At 39.1% G+C, this 23,767-nt stretch overlaps 2 protein-coding genes across 2 annotated transcripts; both read left to right on the top strand.

Moving 5' to 3' along the window:
- Positions 1-7,807: 7,807 nt before the first annotated feature.
- LOC149503149 (uncharacterized) lies at positions 7,808-8,464 on the top strand. Its single transcript, XM_089740414.1, has 2 exons — positions 7,808-8,137; positions 8,444-8,464. Exons 1-2 carry the CDS (start codon positions 7,808-7,810, stop codon positions 8,462-8,464), a joined length of 351 nt encoding a protein of 116 aa, XP_089596540.1.
- Positions 8,465-13,104: 4,640 nt separating this feature from the next.
- On the top strand, positions 13,105-14,373 carry LOC114248324 (uncharacterized). Its single transcript, XM_028181527.2, has 2 exons — positions 13,105-13,425; positions 14,098-14,373. Exons 1-2 carry the CDS (start codon positions 13,193-13,195, stop codon positions 14,330-14,332), a joined length of 468 nt encoding a protein of 155 aa, XP_028037328.2. The 5' UTR covers positions 13,105-13,192; the 3' UTR covers positions 14,333-14,373.
- Positions 14,374-23,767: the final 9,394 nt, after the last annotated feature.

Genomic DNA, 23,767 nt, shown 5'->3' on the forward strand with positions numbered 1-23,767 from the left:
TCAATTGTTTTATTTGTCTTAGTGAATTATTAAAACGTCAAGTCTCTCACAACGTTTACTCTGTAACGAGCATATTAATACAAAGAGCAGTTAGATATAATGAACGATAGTTAAAGACGGAAGAAAGGAAGAAAAAAGAAAGCAAAACAATCTTAGCCGATGTCAAATGCAAAGAAAATAATAATTAATGAATAGTATGTACCTAAATATGAATTAAGGTTGTTAATAAAGGCTTCTTTATCTTTATCTTTATGGTTAAAGACGGAATGGCGTGAAGTAGACTATATAAGATTATTTCGTTCGCCCATAGGGTTACTTACGGTTAGCGCCATCATTTTCTATTCAATAGGTTGCGACTTCCAACTGTCACTATGGCATAATTAGTTTCTCCAGAATTATTGCAGAAGGTTTTAATTATAGTGTTAGATAGGTGCTTACTGCTGGTAGGATGTCTTGTGAGTCTGCACGGGTAGATACCATCGCCCTGCCTATTTCTGTCGTGAGGCAGTAATGCATTTCGGTTTGAAGGGTGGGGCAGCCGTTATAACTATACTAGAGACCTTAGAATTCGTATCTCAATGTGAGTGGCGGCATTTACGTTGTAGATGTCTATGGGCTCCAGTAATCACTTAACACCAGGTGGGCTGTGAGCACGTCCACCAATCTATGCAATAAAAATAAATAAATAAACTTACCTATGAAATATCTATTAAAACAAAAAATAATTAAATATATTGAATTTATTTAATTTATGTAATGTGTGTTTATTTAATTTGATATTATTTAATTGAAGTATTGCCCTCTATTGTGATAGCACTTGCCGATTTGCAATCGAAGTTCGTTCGCTCGTAGTAGAGGCATGCTATTTAAATCTTGGTGATCGGAATCGTAGAACTAAACCGTTTTCCAATTTTTTTCTCTATCACTGGTAGTCTAAGAGGCTATTCCAGCTACGCCCGGACGGATGGTAGGCTCACGGGCTCAACCTGAGAAAATTTGCTAACACTAGCCCTAGTAAGAGCAGTACTTCGCAGAATCTACCACCGGATCAGAATCGCGACCCACTGAGAAGATCCCGCGAGAAACTCAGTGATCTAAACCGTTTTCCATCGCCTCGCGTGGCATTTGAAAATCTTCTGTAAAAAAAGTTTCCCAAGTTCCGTAAAACCGAATGGAACAAAGTCTGGCGAGTATGATGGGTGACGGACATTGTTCAGTTATGACTTGGTTTGAGACGGTTCGGTCTGTGGTGTGTTGACGAAAGGAACAGGAGAAATTGACGGACTTGCAAATTATTCACAAAACATAGCTACTGGTGGTAGGACCTCTTGTGAGTCTGCACGGGTAGGTACCACCGCCACCGTGAAGCAGTAATGCGTTTAGGTTTGAAGGGTGGGGCAGCCGTTGTAACTATACTGAGACCTTAGAACTTCTCTCTCAAAGTGAGTGGCGCATTTACGTTGTAGATGTCTATGAGCTCCAGTAACCACTTGAGTCGTCTATTATCAAAGGTGGCAATCTGTGCATTTGGACAAAAAAATGTTATTGATATGTCAATACAGATTGATTTGAATATAATCGTCTCCTTCAAAGAATACGCTTCAAAATCTGCATTAAATAAAGTAGTAACTTAACCTGTTATTTATCTAAGATGTCGTTCAGAAGAGTTTTGTGACTGCCAATGGACTACAAAGTCAATAATTCGTTTTTCTGATTTACCAATAATTGTCCAAAAGTCACATTGCTGACTTTGATAATAGTCGACTCACTTAACACCAGGTGGGCTGTGTGCTCGTCCACACATATAAGCAATAAAAAAAAGTACAAAAAGAGCTTGAAGGTTCCAAAGAAGCTAGAGGTAGGAGACGATTACCAATACTGAATTTCCCTCGTATGTGGCTACAGTTTACTAATACCGGATGAAAGGGAAAATCGTCCCTAACACGAAAACAGGTCCGGTGGTCCGTGTACAACAGAAAGTTTAGATGTTTTTTGGACAGCACCAACTTAAACATTAACCCAAGAAGGTGGCGGACCGTAAGAGATAGCTCTTCCAGCCCCACGTATGCGTCACTGTTGAGTCAAGAACAGGTGGAGGGTTTATCCCAGCTCCAGTCCCGATAAAAGGCAGCTTCCCTCAGTAACAACTCGAAACGATGGGAGAGTTCAATGGCGCGTGGCGTGATACAAGCATCGGCGTGCCGCATCTTGATTTTACTGAGGGAGCACTTGGGGGGTATATCGTCGTTCTCTGACCCAAGAGGCTGGTTGTAGATTCGTTTTCGCCCACGACTCGATCAGCGATCACGGTTCGTTGGCTGTGATTGCGTCAGGAAAGCCCTTTTAGGCGGTGGTTTCGGTAGTCCCAACTACACCGAGTGCCCCCTCGCCGCCCCTACCCTGTAGGAAACCTTCTTGTGCTTTAGATGACCGATTCATAAAATATTAACTGCATGAAATAATAAGCAAAATGTAGATAGATGGACACTGATTTTAGTTACAATGACTGACGTGAACATATAAATAGGTAGGTACGTATAGTTTTATTAATTTCATCTAAGCCTCAATCACATTGACTCACTCTGCAAAGCGGAACGCATGGCTGCTTTGCGGTATAAATAGTGGTACCCACCCGTGCAGGCTCACATTCCCGATCCTGCGGACAGAATGGAAAGCAGTCGACGTCGCCCAAAACACGTTATCTCGGATCCTCCCGATCCACTAACGGTGCTTTTAGGTACTTCAAGCACCGGTCACCGTTCTCGTCGAACCCGTCGCTTGCGACGAAGGGCTCGACGAGTAAATTAACTCTCAGACACAGCCCACTGAGTTTCTCGCCGGATCTTCTCAGTGGGTCGCGTTTCCGATCCGGTGGTAGATTCTGCGAAGCACGACTCTTGCTAGGGTTCGTGTTAGCAACATCGTCAGGTTTGAGCCCCGTGAGCTCACCTACTAAAGTTAGGGTTACGCTGACATAGCCTCTCAAGGCTCTCAGCTTAGGTAGGAAAAAAAAAAAAAAAATGCAGGCTCATACGCTCTGCAGCAGTAAAATTGGCTTTTTACATTATACATATAATACATAAACGATATGTGTACTAATTTTATCGTATATTTTTTTGAAACTAAACAAATTATAATGCTGCAAAAGAGAAACGTCTCTTCGTTTTCATGTTATAAATTTGAAACAATTTATTTGATTGATTGGGGATTCACCAAAGCAATTTGCCGTTAGTAATGATGCATTATATCCCGGTTCGTCACACGACATCGTGTTCGCGTTGTGGTGGCTAACGAATCGACATAATATACCTACCTACGTTAATTTCAATGGAAATTTCGAGATATTTTATTATAGTAAACGTTTTTATTTTCTTCGTATTCTTCTTCTTGTCTAGTGAAGTAAGCAATTCAGAAAATGTCTATAGAAATCGTTATAGATAGATATTTTAAATAGAATACAGACGAGCATCAATTGCACCTAATGGTGAGTGATAATCATCACTCTAAAAGATCACTAATCCCAGAGCCAGACCTTCAAACCTCGTTTGAAGAAGGTCATGTCATAGTACTCGGTAAATACTGTGGAAGAGAAAAAGTGTTGCATGGAAACGGATGAGCGGTCTCAATGAATTCAGCTTCGGTGGCGAGCGGTGCGATGGAAAAATGGAGGTGAAGAGATTGTCTTCAATAATTCCTCAGCGCACTCACTACCTTTAAGAAACATTTGGCATTTCAAAGACAGCGAAGTTCACTTTGGATGGTGGGCTTCTAATGGCTCCGTTAATTGCAATTATACTGTCATATGACAGAACTCTGATTGCTACTAGGTAAAAATTAGGACGGCAATGAAGACTAATATGAGTGCTCATGCCGATCTACTATCAGTATCATACGTCCTTTTAGCTAATCCAGTACCCAGAAACAATAAAGAAAAATATTGATCATTCTACAATATCGTAAAATCATAACGCTAAAGTACACAATTGTTATTAAACATAATAGAGGTGGGCGGCACGCGAGGCAACCCTCAAATCACCTAATTGATTCGCGTGGTATGTCTCCTTAAGACGGTCGCTTTCAGTTATAAGGCTTTAGGGAATTGCCGATACGGGACTCCCAACCTTGTTAACTCCATGACTAACTTTATGGTATGCGGCACGCGATTTATAAGTATTGTTAAGTACTCTATTAATGAGTGAAATTACAATATTTTCCAATATTCTTTTAAATCTTGAATTTACCTAAATTAGACCGTACAATCTGAGAGAGGAATGTAGTTACGAAATTGGTTTTCGTAGTAATTTACTTTTCACTTCCAATAACCATATAAAAATCTAACCTCAAATTAACAATAAAGAATAAATCAGTTCAGAAAATCATTCTCGAAATGCAATGTTAAGGGTGTTTAGATGTGGTTTAGATAGATAATATTTGGAGGTATTTTTTTCCTTATTGTCGTCACTTGGAAGTACATGCAAAGGAGTCTTTAAGGAACAAACTTTGTTTTAAGCGCGTCCCGTGCCCGCTATAAATCAGACGTTCAGAATTTACGAGGGCCCTCCGCAAATCGGTTTATATTTTCGATAAATAAAATTGGCGCGGGTTTTGCGAGGTAAGCAGAGGCCGTTAGGAGCGCGTCGCCTCCCGGTGACGCCAGCTGCCGCGTGCACATAAACCCGACTACCCTCGCGTTTTCTTGCTGACAATTTTTTCCCGCTCCGGTCATTACGCAGCTGGGCCCCGAGACAAAACGGCGAATCGTTTAAGCCCTCTCCGGAGACCGTCCAATTTTATTGTGTGTACCTAGTCGAAATTGATATGCCACGCGAGCGACGAGTCGTCGGCTTCGTCCGTATGACGGACACAGGTTCCGCGCCGGACCATTTGCTGGCTCGCAAGTCAACGACAGGAAAATTTACATACTTCCATATTGGGTTTTTAGACAAGAAAAAGGGAAGATAAGAGAAAAGAACCAACGACTAATCTTGATAAGCAATGAAGTAACGTTGACAATTTAAGGAATACATGACACGTTTTTAAACGAAAGTTCACAAGTTCACCTACTGGTCATAAAATAAGTTTGGAAAAGTCGCAGTTCCAAAAAAAAAGATTAAATTTAAAACGTCGTCATCAACACACTTTTAAGCTAGCTTTTTCTATAGCTATTAATGCTAACGTATCATTCCATAGACACAGCCGATTGAGCCTCTCACCGGATTTTCTTTAATTTCCCTACCTATTAGTTGGTAGCCTAAGAGGCTATTACAGCTACGCTCGGAGGGGTAGGTCAGCTCACGGGCTCAACCTGAGAGAATTTGCTAATCCTAGCCCTAGCCGTAATTGGCAGAATCTACCACTGGATGAGTGGGCAGTTTTCTTTTAAAAACACCACGGATTTTCCACTACCATTATATTTATATACATTATTTATTAGTATTAGTATTTTAAGGCCTACGGCTCAGATGATTTATGGTCAGGTGTAGGGTAGCAATCCTAGGAACATGGTCGCTTCGGGGCGACCTGAGGAGGCGAGGACGTGCAGTGCGCCACCAGCACTCTGGAGCGTTGCTTGAGTGCTGTTGTACAGAGCTGCTGCGTTGAAGAGCGGTTAACGGTGTATCGCTTCCGTCCTGGCAGGTTGGTTCTGGTCCAGCGACGTATTCCGAGACACCAGCCTAGGACAGCCATACCTTGGTGGATGACGGAAAGTCGTCGACTATCGCTTTGATAGCTCTGTCGGCCGGGCGTTCTCGGTACGCATTTGGTTGTAGTGTAAACCGCGGTATCAAATCTACCTTGCACGGTTTTTGTCTCGGACGGGGTTCAGACGAGAGTGCAGGGGAGTCGTTTATTCATTGTTAACATCTACGGCCACCGAGACCTACATATCCCGCGCGCCCCTAGGTGCGGGAAGCACGCAGAAGATTTGACCAAATAAACCAGTTCATGCCCTTACCTAACGCCGAAGACGCTCTTTAAGCCGCCATGTCTTAAGCATGCGGCCGTAGCGTTCGGGAAATATCCTGAAAGGAAGTTGAAGAAAGACTATTTCTGAAAACACATTTATAATGCAGTAGTTCTAAGAAAAAGGTATGATCTCTGCTCCGGTGCCGGTAGTGAGATATTTATATAGAATTAATGAAATTATTATTAATAAATTAAAGTTGGCGGTAGTTCTTTTGACGTTCAACAATAAGTATGTACTTTCATTTATGTTGAATAATTTTTTTTTGATTTGATTTGATTTGATTTGATTTGATTTGAATAAATTGCCTACATTGCTTAGTTAGGCATTATCTATCTATATAACTAGTCAGGTCATAAGTATTGTCACACAGTAAAAACTTTTCTTTTAGAATGCTGGCCACTAAAAAGTTTATTGAATTCGAATTTAGAATTGTTCATGAAAATAAAGATGTATACTTTTAGAATTTTAGTCATCTTTTAAATATGGAGTGGACGCTTAAAGAAGACCGTGTTGCAGTTATTGCGTTGTATCGTTGCGGTTACGCGCCAAGTCAAATTTTTAACATACTGAAAAATTTGAATATAACCAAAAGATTCGTTTATCGTACCATCAAACGATACAATGAAGACTAGTGTAGATGACAGGTCAAGAAGTGGTCGCCCTCGGTCTGTTAGGACTCCAGCAGTGATAAAAGCTGTGAAGGCGCGAATTCAAAGAAATCCCAAACGTAAGCAGAAACTGTTGGCCCTTCAGATCGGGTTAAGCAGAACCACGGCGAAAAGGGTGTTAAATGAAGACTTAGGGCTTCGGGCATATCGAAGAAAAACAGGACATCGTTTGAATGCTCGTCTAATGGACCTGAGACTGAAGAGAGGCCGCGCTTTGTTGAAGCGGTACGCGGGAAAAAAATATCGGGAAATTCTTTTTTCGGATGAAAAAATTTTTACCGTAGAAGAGAGCTAATAATAATAATAATAATAAGACAAGTGTGCGGTTCTCCATGTAGAGAGAGGGAGTATAGTCTCATCGGATCGCTTACCTGTATCCGATGGGATAAACCTTCGGGCACTCTCCGAGGGAGAAACATACCGGTACCTGGGCATGTCGCAAAATTTAGGTATTGACGTGGCGGTCGTCAAACAGGCTGCATGCGACTTGTTTTGTGAACGTTTAACAAAAGTGTGTAAGAGCCTTTTGTCGGGCGTGAATAAGACAAAGGCGTTTAACGGCTGGGCGATGCCCGTCCTGTTGTATACCTTCGGCGTGCTCAGGTGGACTCAGACCGAACTGGATGCCCTGGATAGAAAAGTCCGCTCAATTATGACCCTCCATAGGATGCTTCACCCGAAGTCCTCGGTAATGAGATTGTACATTCCGCGGAAGTGTGGTGGCCGGGGCCTACTTAGCGCCAAGGTCATGCACAACAGTGGGGTGTGCAGTCTCAGGAAATATTTCCTATCGAGGGCTGACAGTGTGATGCACAGAGAGGTCATGGAATGCGACAAAGGACTGACCCCGCTAGCCCTGGCCAGAGACGGGTGGCAATCACCGGCGGTACTCAGTACCTCTGACCGTGAGGCCATATGGAAAGGGAAAGAGCTGCACGGACGCTTCTTTCAGGCACTGCATGAGCCCCACGTGGACAAAGAAGCCTCCGTGCACTGGCTGTGATTCGGTGACCTCTTTGGGGAAACCGAGGGTTTTGTCTGTGCAATACAGGATCAGGTTATCAGGACGAACAACTATAGGAAGCACATTCTGAGGGATGGGACAGCTGACATCTGTCGATTATGCCGCCGACCGGGTGAATCCCTCAGACATGTCACCTCTGGTTGTTCTATGCTTGCTAACACTGAGTACTTGCACAGACATAACCAAGCAGCCAGAATCCTCCACCAAGAGCTCGCCCTTAAGTATGGCCTCATCGAACAGAGGCTACCGTATTATAAGTACCAGCCGGACGCTGTACTCGAAAACGACCGTGCCAAGCTCTACTGGGACCGGCCCATCATTACGGACAGGACTATTCTTGCGAATAAGCCTGATATCGTGCTGATGGACCAGACGGAGTCTCGGGTATTTCTGGTGGATATCACCATCCCCTACGACGAGAACCTCGTGCGGGCCGAGGCAGATAAAAAGACCAAATATTTGGACCTGGCGCACGAGGTGACCGATATGTGGAGGGTGGTATCTACAGAAATAATCCCGGTAGTTGTGTCGGTGAATGGTTTGGTCCCTAAAAGCCTCTCAAAACATCTCGAGAGGCTTGGTCTCAATAAAAAGTCGGTGGTGGCCCAAATGCAAAAAGCAGTCTTGCTCGACAATGCCCGTATAGTTCGCCGGTTTCTCTCCCAATAGTCCCTAACGCTCCGGCCGATTGTTGCCCACCTCGCCGGAGTGTGTCCTGCCGTCTTCCCAGGCGTGGCAGTGTTTAATACATGATAATAATAATAATAGCCTTTATTCAGACAGTATTTCATGTACATATCTTAATTTCTTTTTGTTAACAATTTTATTTTTATGTATTTTATATATCAAAGTCTTATCTATATCCTTAACTATTTAACATCGATAACCCCGTCTGTATGTCATTTATTGACAAAGGCCTCCTCCAACCTTTTCCATTCCTCTCTGTCTTTGGCAGTTCTTGTCCATAAACCTCCTGCTACGGCTTTAATATCATCCACCCACCTTCTGGATGGTCTACCTCTTTTCCTCTTCATATGACTTGTGAACCAATTCATTATTGATTTTGACCATTTATCTTTGTCTCTAATTATATGACCTGACCATCTCCACTTTAGCTTTTTTATTGTTGTAGTGACATGTTTTGTTTTTGTGTATTCCTTTATAGTATCCACTCTTATTCTGTCAGATAGTCTTTTCCCCATCATACTTCTTTCCATGGAGTTTTGGCAAGTTTCCAGCTTTTTAATATTTGCTTTGGTGAGTGCCCAAGTTTGGCAGCCGTATGTGAGTACAGGGAGTATGCTGACATCAAAGAGTTTCCGTTTAATGCCTATACTGATACCACCACTCTTCATGACCTCCTTCAAGCTCCAAAACTGTTTCCAGGCATTTCCCACGCGCCTGTCTATCTCTTTTGTGGTCTGATCAGCCAGAGCGATTACCTGGCCTAAATATATGTACTCCTTGACATATTCTAGTGGATTGTTATTCACCAGTATAGGTTCTTCCTTACCATTGGTCATAACCTTGGTCTTTAATGTATTCATGACCAATCCCACCTTGCCACTTTCTCTTACAAGATCATCTAGCATCGCCTGTAGCCCATTACTTGATGATGATAGGATTATTAGATCATCAGCAAATCTGAGATGTGATAAATTTTCACCGTTAATGGATAGTCCACATGTCGCCCAATCTAATTGTCGAAAGACGTCTTCCAAAACTGCAGTGAAAAGTTTTGGTGATAAGGGATCGCCCTGGCGTACGCCTCTTTCCATTTTGATCTCTTTGCCTTCTTTTTCCAATTTTATTTTCGCCTTACTGTTTGAGTAGATATTTTTAAGGATCCTGATATATTTATGTTCAACCCCTTGGTTTTTGAGTGCATTCCAGATTTTTTCGTGTTCGATTGTATCAAATGCTTTACTGTAGTCCACAAAACTACAGTAGAAAGTTAAGTTATGTTCTTTACCTTTTTCGAACAATTGTTTGATGACATGAATATGGTCTAAGGTTGAATAGCCACTCCTGAAACCCGCCTGCTCTCTGGGTTGATTTTCATCCAAAATATTACTTATTCTACTGAGTATTACTTTTGCAAAGATTTTATATATATTTGACATTAGACTTATAGGCCTATAATTATTGATGTTGTTTTTGTCTCCTTTTTTATGTAAAAGTACTATGGATGATGTTGTCCACTGGTAAGGTATCGTCTCAGTTTGTAAGACTTGGTTGAAAATATGTTTAAGAATTGGAATTAGGTGATTTTTATTGAGAATTAGGAACTCATTGCTTATGCCATCTGACCCTGGAGCTTTATCAGGTTTTTGAGTTCTCACAGCTTTTTCTATTTCTTCGTGCATTATATCCGGTAATTCACTTCCATCTGTTAAGAATGATGTTTCTGCAGTAATTTGGCTTGAATATAATTCTTGAAAGAATCGTGTAGCTATTGATAATATTTCAGGGCGTCGTTTTTCGTTTTTATTATTTTTATTTAATAAGTGTGGTATCCAATCTCGTTTTTCCAGTAGTAATTTAACTGCTTTTTTGGTGCCTCCAGTTCTTTTTATACATTTTTCAAGTTGTTCCAATCTATATCTTTGACGGTCTTTTCTCATGTGTGTTTTAATTGCTTTACTAATTTTGGCTATTTCGTTTCTTATCGTTTTCGTCTTTTCTAAGTTAGATATAAGGTCTGCTCTATTTCTTAACAGTTCTTTAGTTTTGTTTGATACCCAATCTCTCTTGTTGATTTTGTTTTCTAATTTGCCTTTATCGTATAGAAGTTCTTGGAATTTATTGTATTTATTTTGTATGTCTAGGTCCTTTGTTTTTTCTATAAATTGCTCGAGCTTTCCTTTTAGTGAATCGGTATTATCTAATGTTCCGGTGTTGGCGTGCTTTATTTTGAAGGGTCTATTTTGCTTGAGTGCGTTTGTTTGTAACTTAGCTCTTACCATCCTATGATTGCTGTTAAAGTTAATATTGTTTAAAGTTCTACAGTCTCGGAAGTCTTTACTTTTGTTTGTTAGTATAAAATCTATCTCATTTTTATGGCGGCCATCTGGGGATGTCCATGTCCATCTGTTGTTCTCACGTTTTCTATATAAGGTGTTTAATATTTTTAAGTTATTTTCGTAAGCAAGTAGTAAGAGTTTCTCCCCATTTCTTGTTCTTTTGCCTGAGCAATATGGGCCTAATATTATTTGTTCTCCATCTGCTCTTGCCCCCGTTCTTGCATTGAAGTCTCCCATAACTACTAAGTTGTTATGTGAGCGACTCTTTATTGTGTCTTGTAAAATGGAGTAAAAGGTATCAATTTCTGTTTCACTTGCTTGTTCTGTTGGGGAATAGACTTGTATAATCGACCACTTTTCGTTCTTTGGAGGTAGTTTTATGTTGAGTATTACAATACGCTCTGTGACACCAATGAACTCTTCAATGAAAGGTTTTAGTTCATGTTTGATTAGAAATCCTGTTCCATATAGGCCTGGTGTTTCCCCTTTATAGTAAAATATAAAATGCCCATGATCTTCTATACTCTCGCCCATGCGTCGGACTTCACTCAGGCCCAGTATTGACCACTTAATTTTTCCTAAAGCCAGCATTAATTCTGATAGGCTCTCATTAGTTCTTAAGGATAACGTATTTAAAGTTGCTATGTGTATGTAGTCTTCTATGTGGCGATGTTTTTTAGGAGGAATGTTTGGTTGTGCGATGGTTGAAGGGTAATAGTCTTCTTCCCCCACGGTGACTGGCCGGATTGGGGTGCTTTTATAAAAAGTTGTTTTTGTTGATGTTGTGTTATTTTGGTTCCGGGTGTCGGTGCTATTTACAAGTTTTTTGGTAGTTCCGATAGTGAAGCAGATCTTCCTCTTTCAACATAGTTAAGGATATTAGGTCTTAGTATATCTTTTCCTGTAGTTTTGGTCCCTGTGTTGCTTTGTGTCTTGAGTACAGCAGTTTCCTTTTGATTTGAAGAGTTTGGCGAGCCTGACTCTTCTCTTTTTCGTTTTTCTGTGTTGTTGTCTCTGGTTTTCTTTATTACTAATTTATCATATTTTATGAACGCAACATTTCCTTTCTTCTTTTCTTCTTCTACTTGTATCTGCAGTTGCTTGCGTTTTTCTAGCACTTCTTTGGTATAGTCTTCTTTGATATATGTTCCTTGCGGAAGATTCGACTTATTTCGCAATATCAAGTGCTTTTTCCAAAGTGTTGTAATAGTGACTACGACTGGGCGGTTTTTGTTGTTGACCTGTTTTCCAATTCTGTATATTTTACTGATTTCATTACTATCCAGCTGTGTTCCCGAGTCCACTATGAGATCCTTTATGCAGTCTACAAGCTCACATTCAGTTTTTTGCAGAAGAGAGCTACAACAAACAAAATGATAAGGTGTACGCACACAGTAGTGAAGAAGCGAGCAACCGTATTCCGCGTGTCCAACGAGGTCATTTTCCATCCTCGCTCATGGTATGGTTGGGAGTTTCTTATCGGGGCTTAACAGAGGTACATTTTTGTGAGAAAGGTGTAAAAACGAATGCAGCTGTGTATCAAAATACAGTCCTGACGAACCTTGTGGAACCTGTTTCTCATACCATGTTCAATAACAGGCACTGGGTATTCCAACAGGATTCGGCGCCAGCTCATAGAGCGAAGAGCACACAAGACTGGCTGGCGGCGCGTGAAATCGACTTCATCCGGCACGAAGACTGGCCCTCCTCCAGTCCAGATTTGAATCCGTTAGATTACAAGATATGGCAACACTTGGAGGAAAAGGCGTGCTCAAAGCCTCATCCCAATTTGGAGTCACTCAAGACATCCTTGATTAAGGCAGCCGCCGATATTGACATGGACCTCGTTCGTGCTGCGATAGACGACTGGCCGCGCAGATTGAAGGCCTGTATTCAAAATCACGGAGGTCATTTTGAATAAACTTTAGTGTCATAAGAATCTATGTTTTGTTAAGTTCATTTTGGTATATGAATGGTTACTTAATGAATAAACTTGTTTCAATTATTTTACATTAAACATGTGACAGAATTTATGACCTGACTAGGTATATATATATGAATTGCTGTTCGTTAGTCTCGCTAAAACTCGAGAACGGCTGGACCGATTGGCTAATTTTGGTCTTGAATTATTTGTGGAAGTCCAGAGAAGGTTTAAAAGGTATAAAAATATGAAAATGCTCGGAATTAAATAAAACTAACAAATTTGTTTTTCCTTTGATGTGTCTCCCGTCTGTGTTTTATTTATCGATTGAGCCACTACGAAGTCTGCCGGGTCAGCTAGTAGTTTATAAAATAGGTACGTATTTTACGAACACTGTGCAAATGAAATGTGTCTTTCGAGTTCCTAGTTTTTAGCCACAAAACCACGAAGAAGGCTTTATTTTTCTACGAAATTCTATTTGTTTTGTAGTTTTCTGACAGCTTTGTCAGATAGAGTATTTAGTGGTTTAATAAATAGAATCATAGCTGTTTAGAATGTTGGTCTCAAAAATTACGTTTTTCATTAATTATGTCTGATAACAATGATTGTGACGCGGCTGCAGTGTTTCTAGCCGTGTTGGTATTTGCATTGCCGCTAACACTTTTGATCCCAGGGTTTTCAGTGTGGAACGTGGTGCCCAAGTTTCGAGTGACCAGGTTCCATTTTGTCAGCCAAGATGTCACCTGGTTACAAATTAATGCCGGAATTATAACAGTACTAACCATTTTCTTCTGTCTGTATCTTGAGATACGGAAAAGAAAGTAAGATTTATAGTTGCTAAATATTAATATTCATGGTCATTCATTTTTAGCACGATTTTACTAGCTTAATCTTTACGTCTTTACTTAGTACTCTCTCTTTACTTAGTAGTCTCTACTTAAGATGTCCGATTAAGTTGCAAATACACACATATTATTATCAAGAACCGATGACTATACAATATTTTCTTTAATTTTGCCTGATGTATCTAGTAACTAGTGTTGGGATCAATAGTATAAATAATTCATTATTTTAATTTGATATTGAAGTGAGTTTTTTTTGTTTTTGAATCTTCTTGATTTATAAACAATCCTCTACTTGCTTTATTATACGCATTCCATTTCCGAGAAAACTGTATGTGTTCGGTAATGTGGTTTAGGTTATATTGGTTGTTTTTTGACTATTGAGATTTCTGTTTGTGTACAAAACCACAGTCCCTCTTGTTAAGTATTCGCCGGAATTTATAGACATTAATTACTAAATAAGTAGTAGGTAAATAAGAAAATTAAATTGATATGAAATCATGGCTGCTTTGCACTTTTACGCCAGAGTAACAATTTTGGAGACTTAATCACCACAACATGCTTTGGGATCGGAACGAATATAATTTGAATAAAACTTCAATTAATAAAACAAAAGATCTACTAATGTGTTTGTGATGTTTTATTATTTAGATTAGACGATATGGTTGAAAATGTTCTTACGGTGAGCCAAGCTACCGATGCCACATTGGAGGTAGAACGTGGTCGTCAAGCCGCGGCGGTGAAGGTCTGCGTGGAGCTTCTCGATGCTTCCACTGAACATTACGAGCAATTAGCACTGCTGCGAGATGAGCTGCAGAAACGAAATGTAATGAAAAGGCAACACCCACCCGCCATAGAACTGAGTTCCTCAGAAATGTGTGCATGAAATATTTTGAAAGATTCGAATAAAATTATGATTTAAATTAACTTATTTTTCTTCTTCTAAGTTATAACCAAAGCCAAGTTATTGCTACAGTAGGCTAGGCTTTACCGGTCCATCCATAATAATATGTCAAGTGATGTTATAAATAATTGCAGCTCTTCGAAATCAGCTATGTCACAAGCTGTGCCTATGTGAATTGTGCGAACATGTAATTTTGTGCTTGGAAAAAGTGTAGCATAGCACTACCCTTAAGCATCAAACAATCGTCCTCGCCGGAAATTTTCAAGTTCAGATTAAAATCGCACTACCTTGCACAATAATATGGCTCCTACGATATAACTGTACAAGTTGCTACTTATTTTGTATTTACTTGCATATTTTTAGTATTTATTTGTATTTAATCGCATGTAAGTCTATCTAAAATAAATTGAATATATGTCAGAATGGGATAGAGAGAAGCGTATTGGGAGTAAGAAGAAGGGATAAAATAGAACTAAAAAAGATCAAAGGAGAGACTAAATTTGGAAAAGTTCAAGTTCAATCAATATGCAGAAAATTAAAATGGCGCTGGACGGGACATATGATGAGAGAAAAGAAAGAAAAATGGACCAGAATAATAACGGAATGGTACCCTAGAGAAAACAAAAGAATCAGAGGAAGACAGCCGAAGCGATGGGAAGACGACTTGAAGCAAGTAGCTGGGCCAGAATGGTTACGTACAGCAAAGGACAGAAGCAAATGGAAATCCTTAGAGGAGGCCTTTGTCGAAAGACAAGCTGTTAAGAGGAGAGATAAGCCGAATGCCGAGATATGTTTTAGTATAAGTTAATTTTATAGTTTTCTTACCTCTATTGTTATCATTTTATGTTTAGTTAAATAAGTTAAGCTCTAACAGCAATAAAGGCTAATAAAAAAAATAAAAAAAAAAAAAAAAAAAAAAGTCTTTCTTATATTGTATTTATTTTTCACATGTGTATATAAGTATATATCTTTATGCGAGTTTATTAAGATAGCACCGTCCATGCTAGTTTGCTTATTCCTCTCCCTGCAAGGTTGCCTGGAAGAGATCGCTTTCAGCGATAAGGCCGCCAATTTATGTCACCGTCTATTATTTGTTTTATATGCTTACTCTGTACATGTGGTGTTAAATAAATGGTTATATTATTATTATGCTTATGTTTGTTTGTGTATGTGTGTGCCGTTTATTTATCCATGCACTTACCTTCTTGGCATTATTTTTGGATGACTGATAGAGAATTACTTAGGCATTATACAAAATAAATAAATAAATTGATATACAAAGTTGGTTGTATTACGTACATACTTATTGGATTGAGTCTAGCCATTGGCAGATAGAAGTGTTCATTTGAACTCCCGAGGTTCCCACGGGACATTGGCGACGAGAAAAACTAATCTAGAGCTGGCAATTATTGCAAATGACCTAATTAGACGATCTTGGTTCGCCAGTATCGTTATAGGAATGGTTTTTTCCCGACTTTTGTTGTTGTGATGTAGATGGCCAAATGATGAAACCGTATTCACGAGTATGCATTTAAATTAGCTAAAATATTGTGTGAAAATGATTAATATCAATTGTTCCTGAAATCAAAAGAGAAAAAAGTGTATTTTAACATAAGTGGTGTATAATCTTTATTTATTAAGCTGTAAATACTGATGGTTTTATGACGAGACCATAGCCACGCGTCATGTGGAAACCTTTTGTAAGTGTTTACGCGGTCATTATGCCTATTTTTGCCACAAAATAAGCTTGCTTTTCGATTTGAAGAACTGAGTCTTAAACCGCATATTTATACGTACCTAGGTGACGACATGTTGTGGTAGGTTCCGTCAGCTATAGAACCTAGTGAGCGTAATTTGTCGATCTAAAAGCATTAGAAAGAAATGTACTTTATTAAAAGGTATAAGAACTATAAAAACATTATTGACTTAGTTTTAAAAGTGCGACCATTCGCATTCGTCTCTGTGGCAGATATTCGTTTGCCGGTGCGATACGTTTTGCGGTAACACGTCTTCCTATATTTTCATTAGTCGGATCCGGTGGGACCGGATCAGGCGCTCGCAAAAATAAATAAAACTGTTATTGAGATAAGCATCTGCGCTGTGAGGCTTTTCGCTAAGTCCCGCTGTGTCGCGTCGAGCAAAGTACCGAGATGTGTTCGGATTACAGCGCGCCGCATCTACGCTCTCCTCGACTGGTTTTCTTCAGTGTTTTGCAGCTGAAACTGTTTTACATAAAAATTGTATTAAACTATTTCAAACTCAGATTACAGTATTCAATAACGCTAATGTTTGATGGGGTTTTTTGTTGTTGTTTAATAGGTGGACGAGCTCACAGCCCACCTGGTGTTAAGTGGTTACTGGAGCCCATAGACATCCACAACGTAAATGCGCCACCCACCTTGAGATATAAGTTCTAAGGTCTCAGGATATGTAGTTACAACGGCTGCCCCACCCTTCAAACCGAAACGCATTATTGCTTCATGGCAGAAATAGGCAGGGTGGTGGTATTTACCACCAGTAAAATTACATAAAAATAGTTTTATGCAATTTCCAACTCAGATTACAGTATTCAATAACACTAATGTTTGATGGTCCGTATAAGCGTGCGTTTAAGATTTTACCTATGCAGTAGGAGGCGCTTTGAATAAATGTTGTAGGTACTTGTTGGAACACAATCGATTGCTACCGCTAACAAGATCTACCCGCGCAAAGGATCATCTATGTATTCTTTGCCATAAAAATTGCATCGGCCCTAGAGCGTTTCGTAAATTGATACTAATTTGGTGTAAATTATACCTAAATGAAGTTTAATAAATTAGATTTTTTGCCATAAATGAACTTGATGTATAATTGAGGATTAGGTTGCAATTTGGGTAGACGCTCTAACTGTTTGGGCGGCTTATGGTGGCGGGAAATTGGTCGAGCATACCACCTGCGACAACCACCTGGATTAATTTCTCATCACAATCCCGCCTTCCCAAGAAAATAATGAAGAGGACATTCTTAAAGAAAAAAAATCCACTAAGCCCAGGAGGACGTCAGTTTTGTTGATTAATAAACTCTCGGTACGGCTCTTGTACCGCAGTTACACTTTTTACGACACTGGTTTACGCTGAAATAGGGACGAAAAAATATGAAACGAGTCAAGGAAAAATATATCCATAGACATTTCCCGGGTGCATTGGGAGCTCGCCTATTCGCCAAAACAACAGATAAAACTCGAAATGTGATTGTTTAGAAACAGTGTAATACGCAGTCAACAGCGTTCGCGACAGAAGGAACAATTTCACGGTTCACAACCTCTTACCCTGCAGTATCCCATATTGTTTTTTATTACTTCGAATCATCTAAGTGAGTGCGAGACGAGGAAAACGCAATCTAGATGTAGGTGGTACATGTATTAAAAACCAAAATGATTTTTTATTATTTCCGAATAGAAGAAAATTTGTTATATGATTATGAGAATGATAGATAGTACAATGGAATTTTATGTGATCAAGATAATAATCAAAACTCATTTTGTATATTACCTACGCAATTTAAATACGGTTTGGACGTAGCCATGATTGAGCTAATTCGTTAAGTTTCGTTCGTCATCACATTATTCACAAGATAGTTCGACTTTGAGCGGTTACCGTAATTTTGGGCGCATTAAATATTACCGAAATTTGATTTTAAACGGCGACATTGTGACCGCAAAGTCACGAACGCGACATGCGATACTTTTGTCGCGGCCACAAGATTGCCGGGAGCATCTGTCGCTTTGTCGCTCTTTTCATTTAAATTACAATTATTCTCTATACCTCATTGTTGCGGTCGCGGTGGACCTATGTTTACATGACACTTTCTTTTTTATTTTATTAACACGCAACAATGTAATGTTTTATAGAGAGTACAATATAAAACTTGGTGTTGTTATTTCGTATAGAATGATGGGTGTCGTAATGGCTATAAATTTTCATAATAATAGTATGCTCTCCACAGATCCGTGTCCTTAGCACGAACCAGCGTCGTGAGTACAAATCATTCAATTTAAACATGAAAACGGTCCTAGAGAACAGTGGCCGGTATGGTGTATACCTATAAATTTAAATTGTCTTCTGTGCCTGTACTGGGAAGAATTTATGTCACTATTTATTGTATTAACATAAATTGGACATGAGTTATTTTATTAGGTTGAATGTAGTGGATGCTTTGTATAAAGGTTTTGATTGTGTATAGACCTGTCATAGATCGTAAATGCTGTTTTTTTTTACCCGAAGGTATCTTGGAAGAAGCGAGAATCAATACATTTATTATTTAACATCACGATGATCTCTTGATAATAATAGTGGATCATGTGTACGATACATTAGTTTTAATGGGATAGTAATTAATCAATTCAAAAGAGCCGAGTCCATCTGCCCCGCATGGGTTGAGCATTGTCAATGGTCAACGTTATTGTTTCTACTGAACCATATACGGTTGGCAGACCAATAAAATTAATTATATTTCTTTGAATTAATTTAAGCCGTAGCTTTAACATTGATATTAACAGCGATTCTTCAAGTGTGCTATGAGGGTACGTCACATTTATTTTTGTTTATATTTGCTATTTTAATTCCATGAACGAAATACGTTTGAGCGAAATTCCTTTTAAATTTAAATAAAAAAAAAAGTTGCGATACAACCTTCCATTCAACTTTGGTGGTTCAATTACGAAATACAGCAACTTTTGTTGTTAAATAATTGTTCTGTATTGTAACGGGCACTCGATCATTCTTGTCCAAACATTGAAAGCGCTTAATTCCTTGTGGTTCTGTTTAACAAACCCTGTGGCTGCTGGACTGGACCCAAACAGCAGGGGGCCAGGGCTAAACGATGTCCCTAAATTTAATTTAATAATCGCATAACTGGCAACACCGGTACACATTCAGTACCATATTCCGATTCAAACAGTTTCGATCGTTTATCTTCGACAGAGTAGTCCGAAGTCTGTTCAAGAATCAAATATATATTTCTTGAGCTAAATATGTGAAATGGGCTTTTCGTTTGCCCATACACTCAATAAGTGACCCGAGTGGTTTGTGACCTAGCCTTTGTCTTCGGAAAAAAACATTAAACTAGGGCTTCTTGTAAAATTAAAATTAATGTACAATCGGTTTCTAAACACATTAAAACTATTTTGATAATTTAGAAAATAAACATTAGAACTATTTATCGTTTGACTACTCTGTGTTATGTTTAGTATAATGGTGTATTGTTATGGGAACTGGCGCCATTGGGACAACTGATATCCTTTAGATATACGCGCATAGATGTCAGCTGATGTCCTGTTGATCTAAACGTCATCTACAAACCAATAAATTCATCATAATATTTCAAAACATAACAAATGCGATCTTAATACAGATAACGGTAAACTATGTACGAGTACCTACCAGTAAAAATCAAAAATGTATCTACTAATAAAATTTAAATGTAAATAACATAATAATAAACCGGCTTCGGACTTGAATAATCTTCAAATGTCTCTATAGTGGAGTACCCTCATTTCGTTTCATCGTTAACGACAGGGCACCAACAGCTTCAAGCCTTTTCATCTGTCAAGTTGTAACTGCCATGGCATCGGGTCATAATTTACGATTTTATCTTGTCCGGCACCCTGCATAGGGGCAGCGGTCAGCGCGGTGGCCAGAGAAAAAAGTCGCAGTGGGGTGATACTGATAATGGTCATCGGTGACCGCCCGCCACGCCTGCTCTGTTGTTACTTGCCAAAATAGAGTCGTAATAATGGGAGATGAAACTCGTAAGCTGCTAGCTTATTTAGTGCGTATTCCTAACGAGCGTTGAGGGTCTTTATGTAGCTGTTTGTGTGGTAAGCGCCTCCCTTATACTGTCGATACCGGAATGGTTCATGTTAACTATTATTATCAATTTTACGTCCACTTCGCGTTGTCATGAACACCGTTTAGATGTTTAACAAAAAAACTAGGGTGAGCGCACAAAGGCGCATTGTAAATCATGAATGATTAAGTTCACGCTAAGCCGAGAGTCTAGATTGATACTGGTCGCTCGCCAGGCCCTGACAAATAGTTGGTCTAACTGAGGCGTCTGAAGACGTCTTCCCATAAATAAGGATTACGTTTCTGACCACACAGTCTTGGGGAGTGGACGCAAAACGGCCTCTTGATGGAGCTCGCCACCACTCAGACTACGAGCTCACGTCAAACGTCTCTTAGTCCGCTCGATTAGCGAGAAAATCATTGAGATTAAACAAATGACATTACGTAAATTTTGGAAATCCCCGCGTCGTTGGATTGTATCAGAGTTGCGAATTTGCGTTACTTCGTCGCTTAAGTATCGCGTCAGGAGTTGGAAGACGTCAAGTTCGGGAAGGGAAGCGTTAAGCCAGCCTGTTTTAGGCTCGGCGGCGATGTTTCAATCGCAATCGGGCTCGCGGCTTATGGGCTCACCCCGCCAGTGAGGAGTCGTCGAAACGCGTCAAACCCCCATTTCACTTATCCTGTTCTCTCTGTATTTGCTAACGTTTCCAACTTCTCGACAGTATTGCCTCCTAATGCTTATCTCTACTGTTTGTAATTTACGATAAGACGCATTTCGAATGGCGCACATTTGTGTATTTCGCGTGAGTTTGTAAATTTTTTTATATAGGTACATTCATTTGTATTTCGATTGTGAACAGACACAAGTTAAGCGCTTTAAAGCTTCTTAAAGATTTAAATAGTTCCATCGCACTTAATTACTTATATCTATTTTTTTTTAATAATTTTCAATTTTTTGTTACCTCGTATACAACATGAATAGTCATTTGGTGAAAAATTGTATAATAGCGGTGTAATCGCGGGCTTTTATAAGTGCAGTTTAGGGATAATGTAAAACAGTTAATGTTATATAATTTCGTCTACAGCGGGACGTTATCATACGGCGCGTACGTGTTCACCCTATTTCATAACCAGGAGGTCGTAGTGTTATCTCGTGAAATCTCCAATTACGCAGATGCGGCGGCCGGTCAGGTCCGGACCGGATTAGCCGATGGCCAGTCTTCTCACGTCGTGCCGACCGCCGGGTTTCAATTAGTGCAAACTGACCACCACCCGTCAAACGACAATATTGTTTTATGAGTATCCCCTATCTCCGCATTATAAATACACCAGTATTATAAATAGAGAATCAAACAGAGAGAACTAGCTACAGAGAATCGTGTGTTGTTTTAATCTGTGCCTTTTAGAAACGTAACGTATCACTAGCCTTATTTGAATTAGAGAAGTAGCAAAACAGAAACCTTCTTACACGTATTAAAACGTTTTCATAATAAACAAGAAATAAAAAAAAAACATGTAGGTATGTATAATCTGTGATCGTTCTTTATGAAAAGCGAAACAAAATGTGTCAGTCAAAAGGGTAGAGTGACACCTACATATTGTAAATTCGTTATTTTTAAATGCTTTAATCACGGATCTACATAATAATGTGGAACGGGACTTCCCTTCCATCCGACAACTTGATTGATGTGCTTTCCTAGATTTATTTGCCCGAAAAAAGAAACACGCCACACGTCCGCAAAGCTTTTAGGATACGAACGCGGCATCTGTAATACCTTTGTTTTTTCTTTTTTGGTTTTGTTTAAATTCGGTCCTTTCATAATTAGCGTAATACATTATAAAATGATAATAATTCGAGGGCCGTTCTTGTGAAGCGATTTAATGCCGCGCGTCGGGGGGCGCCGCTGGCGGCGACCGCATGTCAATCACTCTCCGAATGTAGAACAATTCTTATTTTGAAAAAGAATAAAAAAAAATGCCTATCACTTTTATAGTCCGTCCTTTTCGATCTAATCCTCGTGACAGTCGAGCGAACGAAACAGGCAATGATATCGGTCTTATGGCAACATCTGTGCTTAATAATAGACGCTTACGTAGGTTTCTTTTCGGGGATTCAGTACGAGCCCGGTGGGATCGCTTTAACATGATTGATCTGTTTATTTTACATTTTAAAGGAGCATTTTTACGGTTGCTTGTCAACTTAATAACAAAGTGTTTTATTTCATTCGAGACACATTAAGTTCGGTTTTATTGATAGGTTTCTTTTCGCGTTTTATTTTTTTTGTTTTGGGTTTTTATTGTTGGAAGATATGACGCATCTTAAACGATTTAAAACTGTTTACGTACAAGTTAATAATAATAATTTTACATTTGATATCAAACTGGGAGCTCTGAATAACAAAATAAGATTTTAAATACGTTTAAATAATTTAATGTATTGAGAAAAAAATCTCAATATAGTGTATTAAAAATTTACTTAACCCAAAAATTAAGATGGTTTTAAGTATCTCGCCTAGGCCATTGTTGTTAAGTAAAACAGGAGTTCATAAGCTTAAGAGCTTCTAACATCCGAAGAGGTTTAAAATTAAAACTGTGTCAAGTGAAGTAGTGTAGAAGGCGCCAGACGTCACAAGTGCTACTGTTTTCGAAGTTAAGCAATCGGTTACTTAGCCGCAACTTAAACCTCTTTCAAGTCGCCGTCGGCGTTCAATCTGTGCGTAACACTTCTATTGCAGGTGGCGTTTTGTTTTTAAGCATTTGAAAGACTTTATCTATAAACCAATCTGGCTTTAGAACAAATCATTGCGTTGCATTCTAGCTGTGTAGGTATATACGATTTTATCGATATAATAAAGCTATACTGTGGTACGATCGAAAACTTTTTTGTTTATTTTGTTTATTTTGTTCTTCTAGCTTTTGTTATATTGTACCTACGTGATTAAAACAATCGCGATCAAACCTTTTAAATTGTGTAATCGAATTTAGAATATCGATTATTATTATCGATTATTAGTCATACTTCGTTTTACTGGGTTAAAAAGCGGGAGTCGTTCACCTCGATGCAGTGTTTGTATTGAGACAGGATCTTTAAAACGATGAAGGCGGTAAAAAAAACGAGAGAGTTACCGAGCAGACGCGCCGCCTTATCGGAAGCAATTACACGTTGTTCACTTTATTAATTTCCATAACTACCCTCGTGACATCAAAGGATGCCGCCGGCTCGTGTGCTTCGTCTCTCTAGAGTGGCCCAAGTTAAGTGATTCAAGTGAACTGATAATAAAATAATTGATGGCGTCGCTCTGTTATAACATAACATAAAATACGTTACATAAAAAACGTTGTGAAAGTCATCAAAGAAATTTCGATTTAGAAGTAAATTCAACAAATTTTAGTTATAATATCATATTATTATGAAGCGATGAAAACAATGAATTGTAATGAGTAGTAAATTTTACTAAAACTAGCGAAAAAGTATTATCATAATACTCTTGCAAGGCCATCTTATGTTTTATGATTTGAAATATGTTTTTATTGCCTTTGTAGGCGGACGAGCATACGGCCCACCTGATGGTGAGTGGTTACCGTCGCCCAT

This window comes from Bombyx mandarina, chromosome 04 (assembly GCF_030267445.1).
Source record: "Bombyx mandarina strain Sakado chromosome 04, ASM3026744v2".
NCBI classification, from domain to species: Eukaryota; Metazoa; Arthropoda; class Insecta; order Lepidoptera; family Bombycidae; genus Bombyx; species Bombyx mandarina.

What these genes read in the sequence shown, in the direction of transcription:
- LOC149503149 (XM_089740414.1), top strand. Translation starts at nt 7,808, where the DNA reads ATGCTTGCTAACACTGAGTACTTGCACAGACATAACCAAGCAGCCAGA. An exon ending in ATTTGGACCTGGCGCACGAG is followed by an intron (nt 8,138 to 8,443) that starts GTGACCGATATG and finishes TTATTCAGACAG; the next exon opens with TATTTCATGTACATATCTTA.
- LOC114248324 (XM_028181527.2), top strand. Translation starts at nt 13,193, where the DNA reads ATGTCTGATAACAATGATTGTGACGCGGCTGCAGTGTTTCTAGCCGTG. An exon ending in CTTGAGATACGGAAAAGAAA is followed by an intron (nt 13,426 to 14,097) that starts GTAAGATTTATA and finishes TTTATTATTTAG; the next exon opens with ATTAGACGATATGGTTGAAA.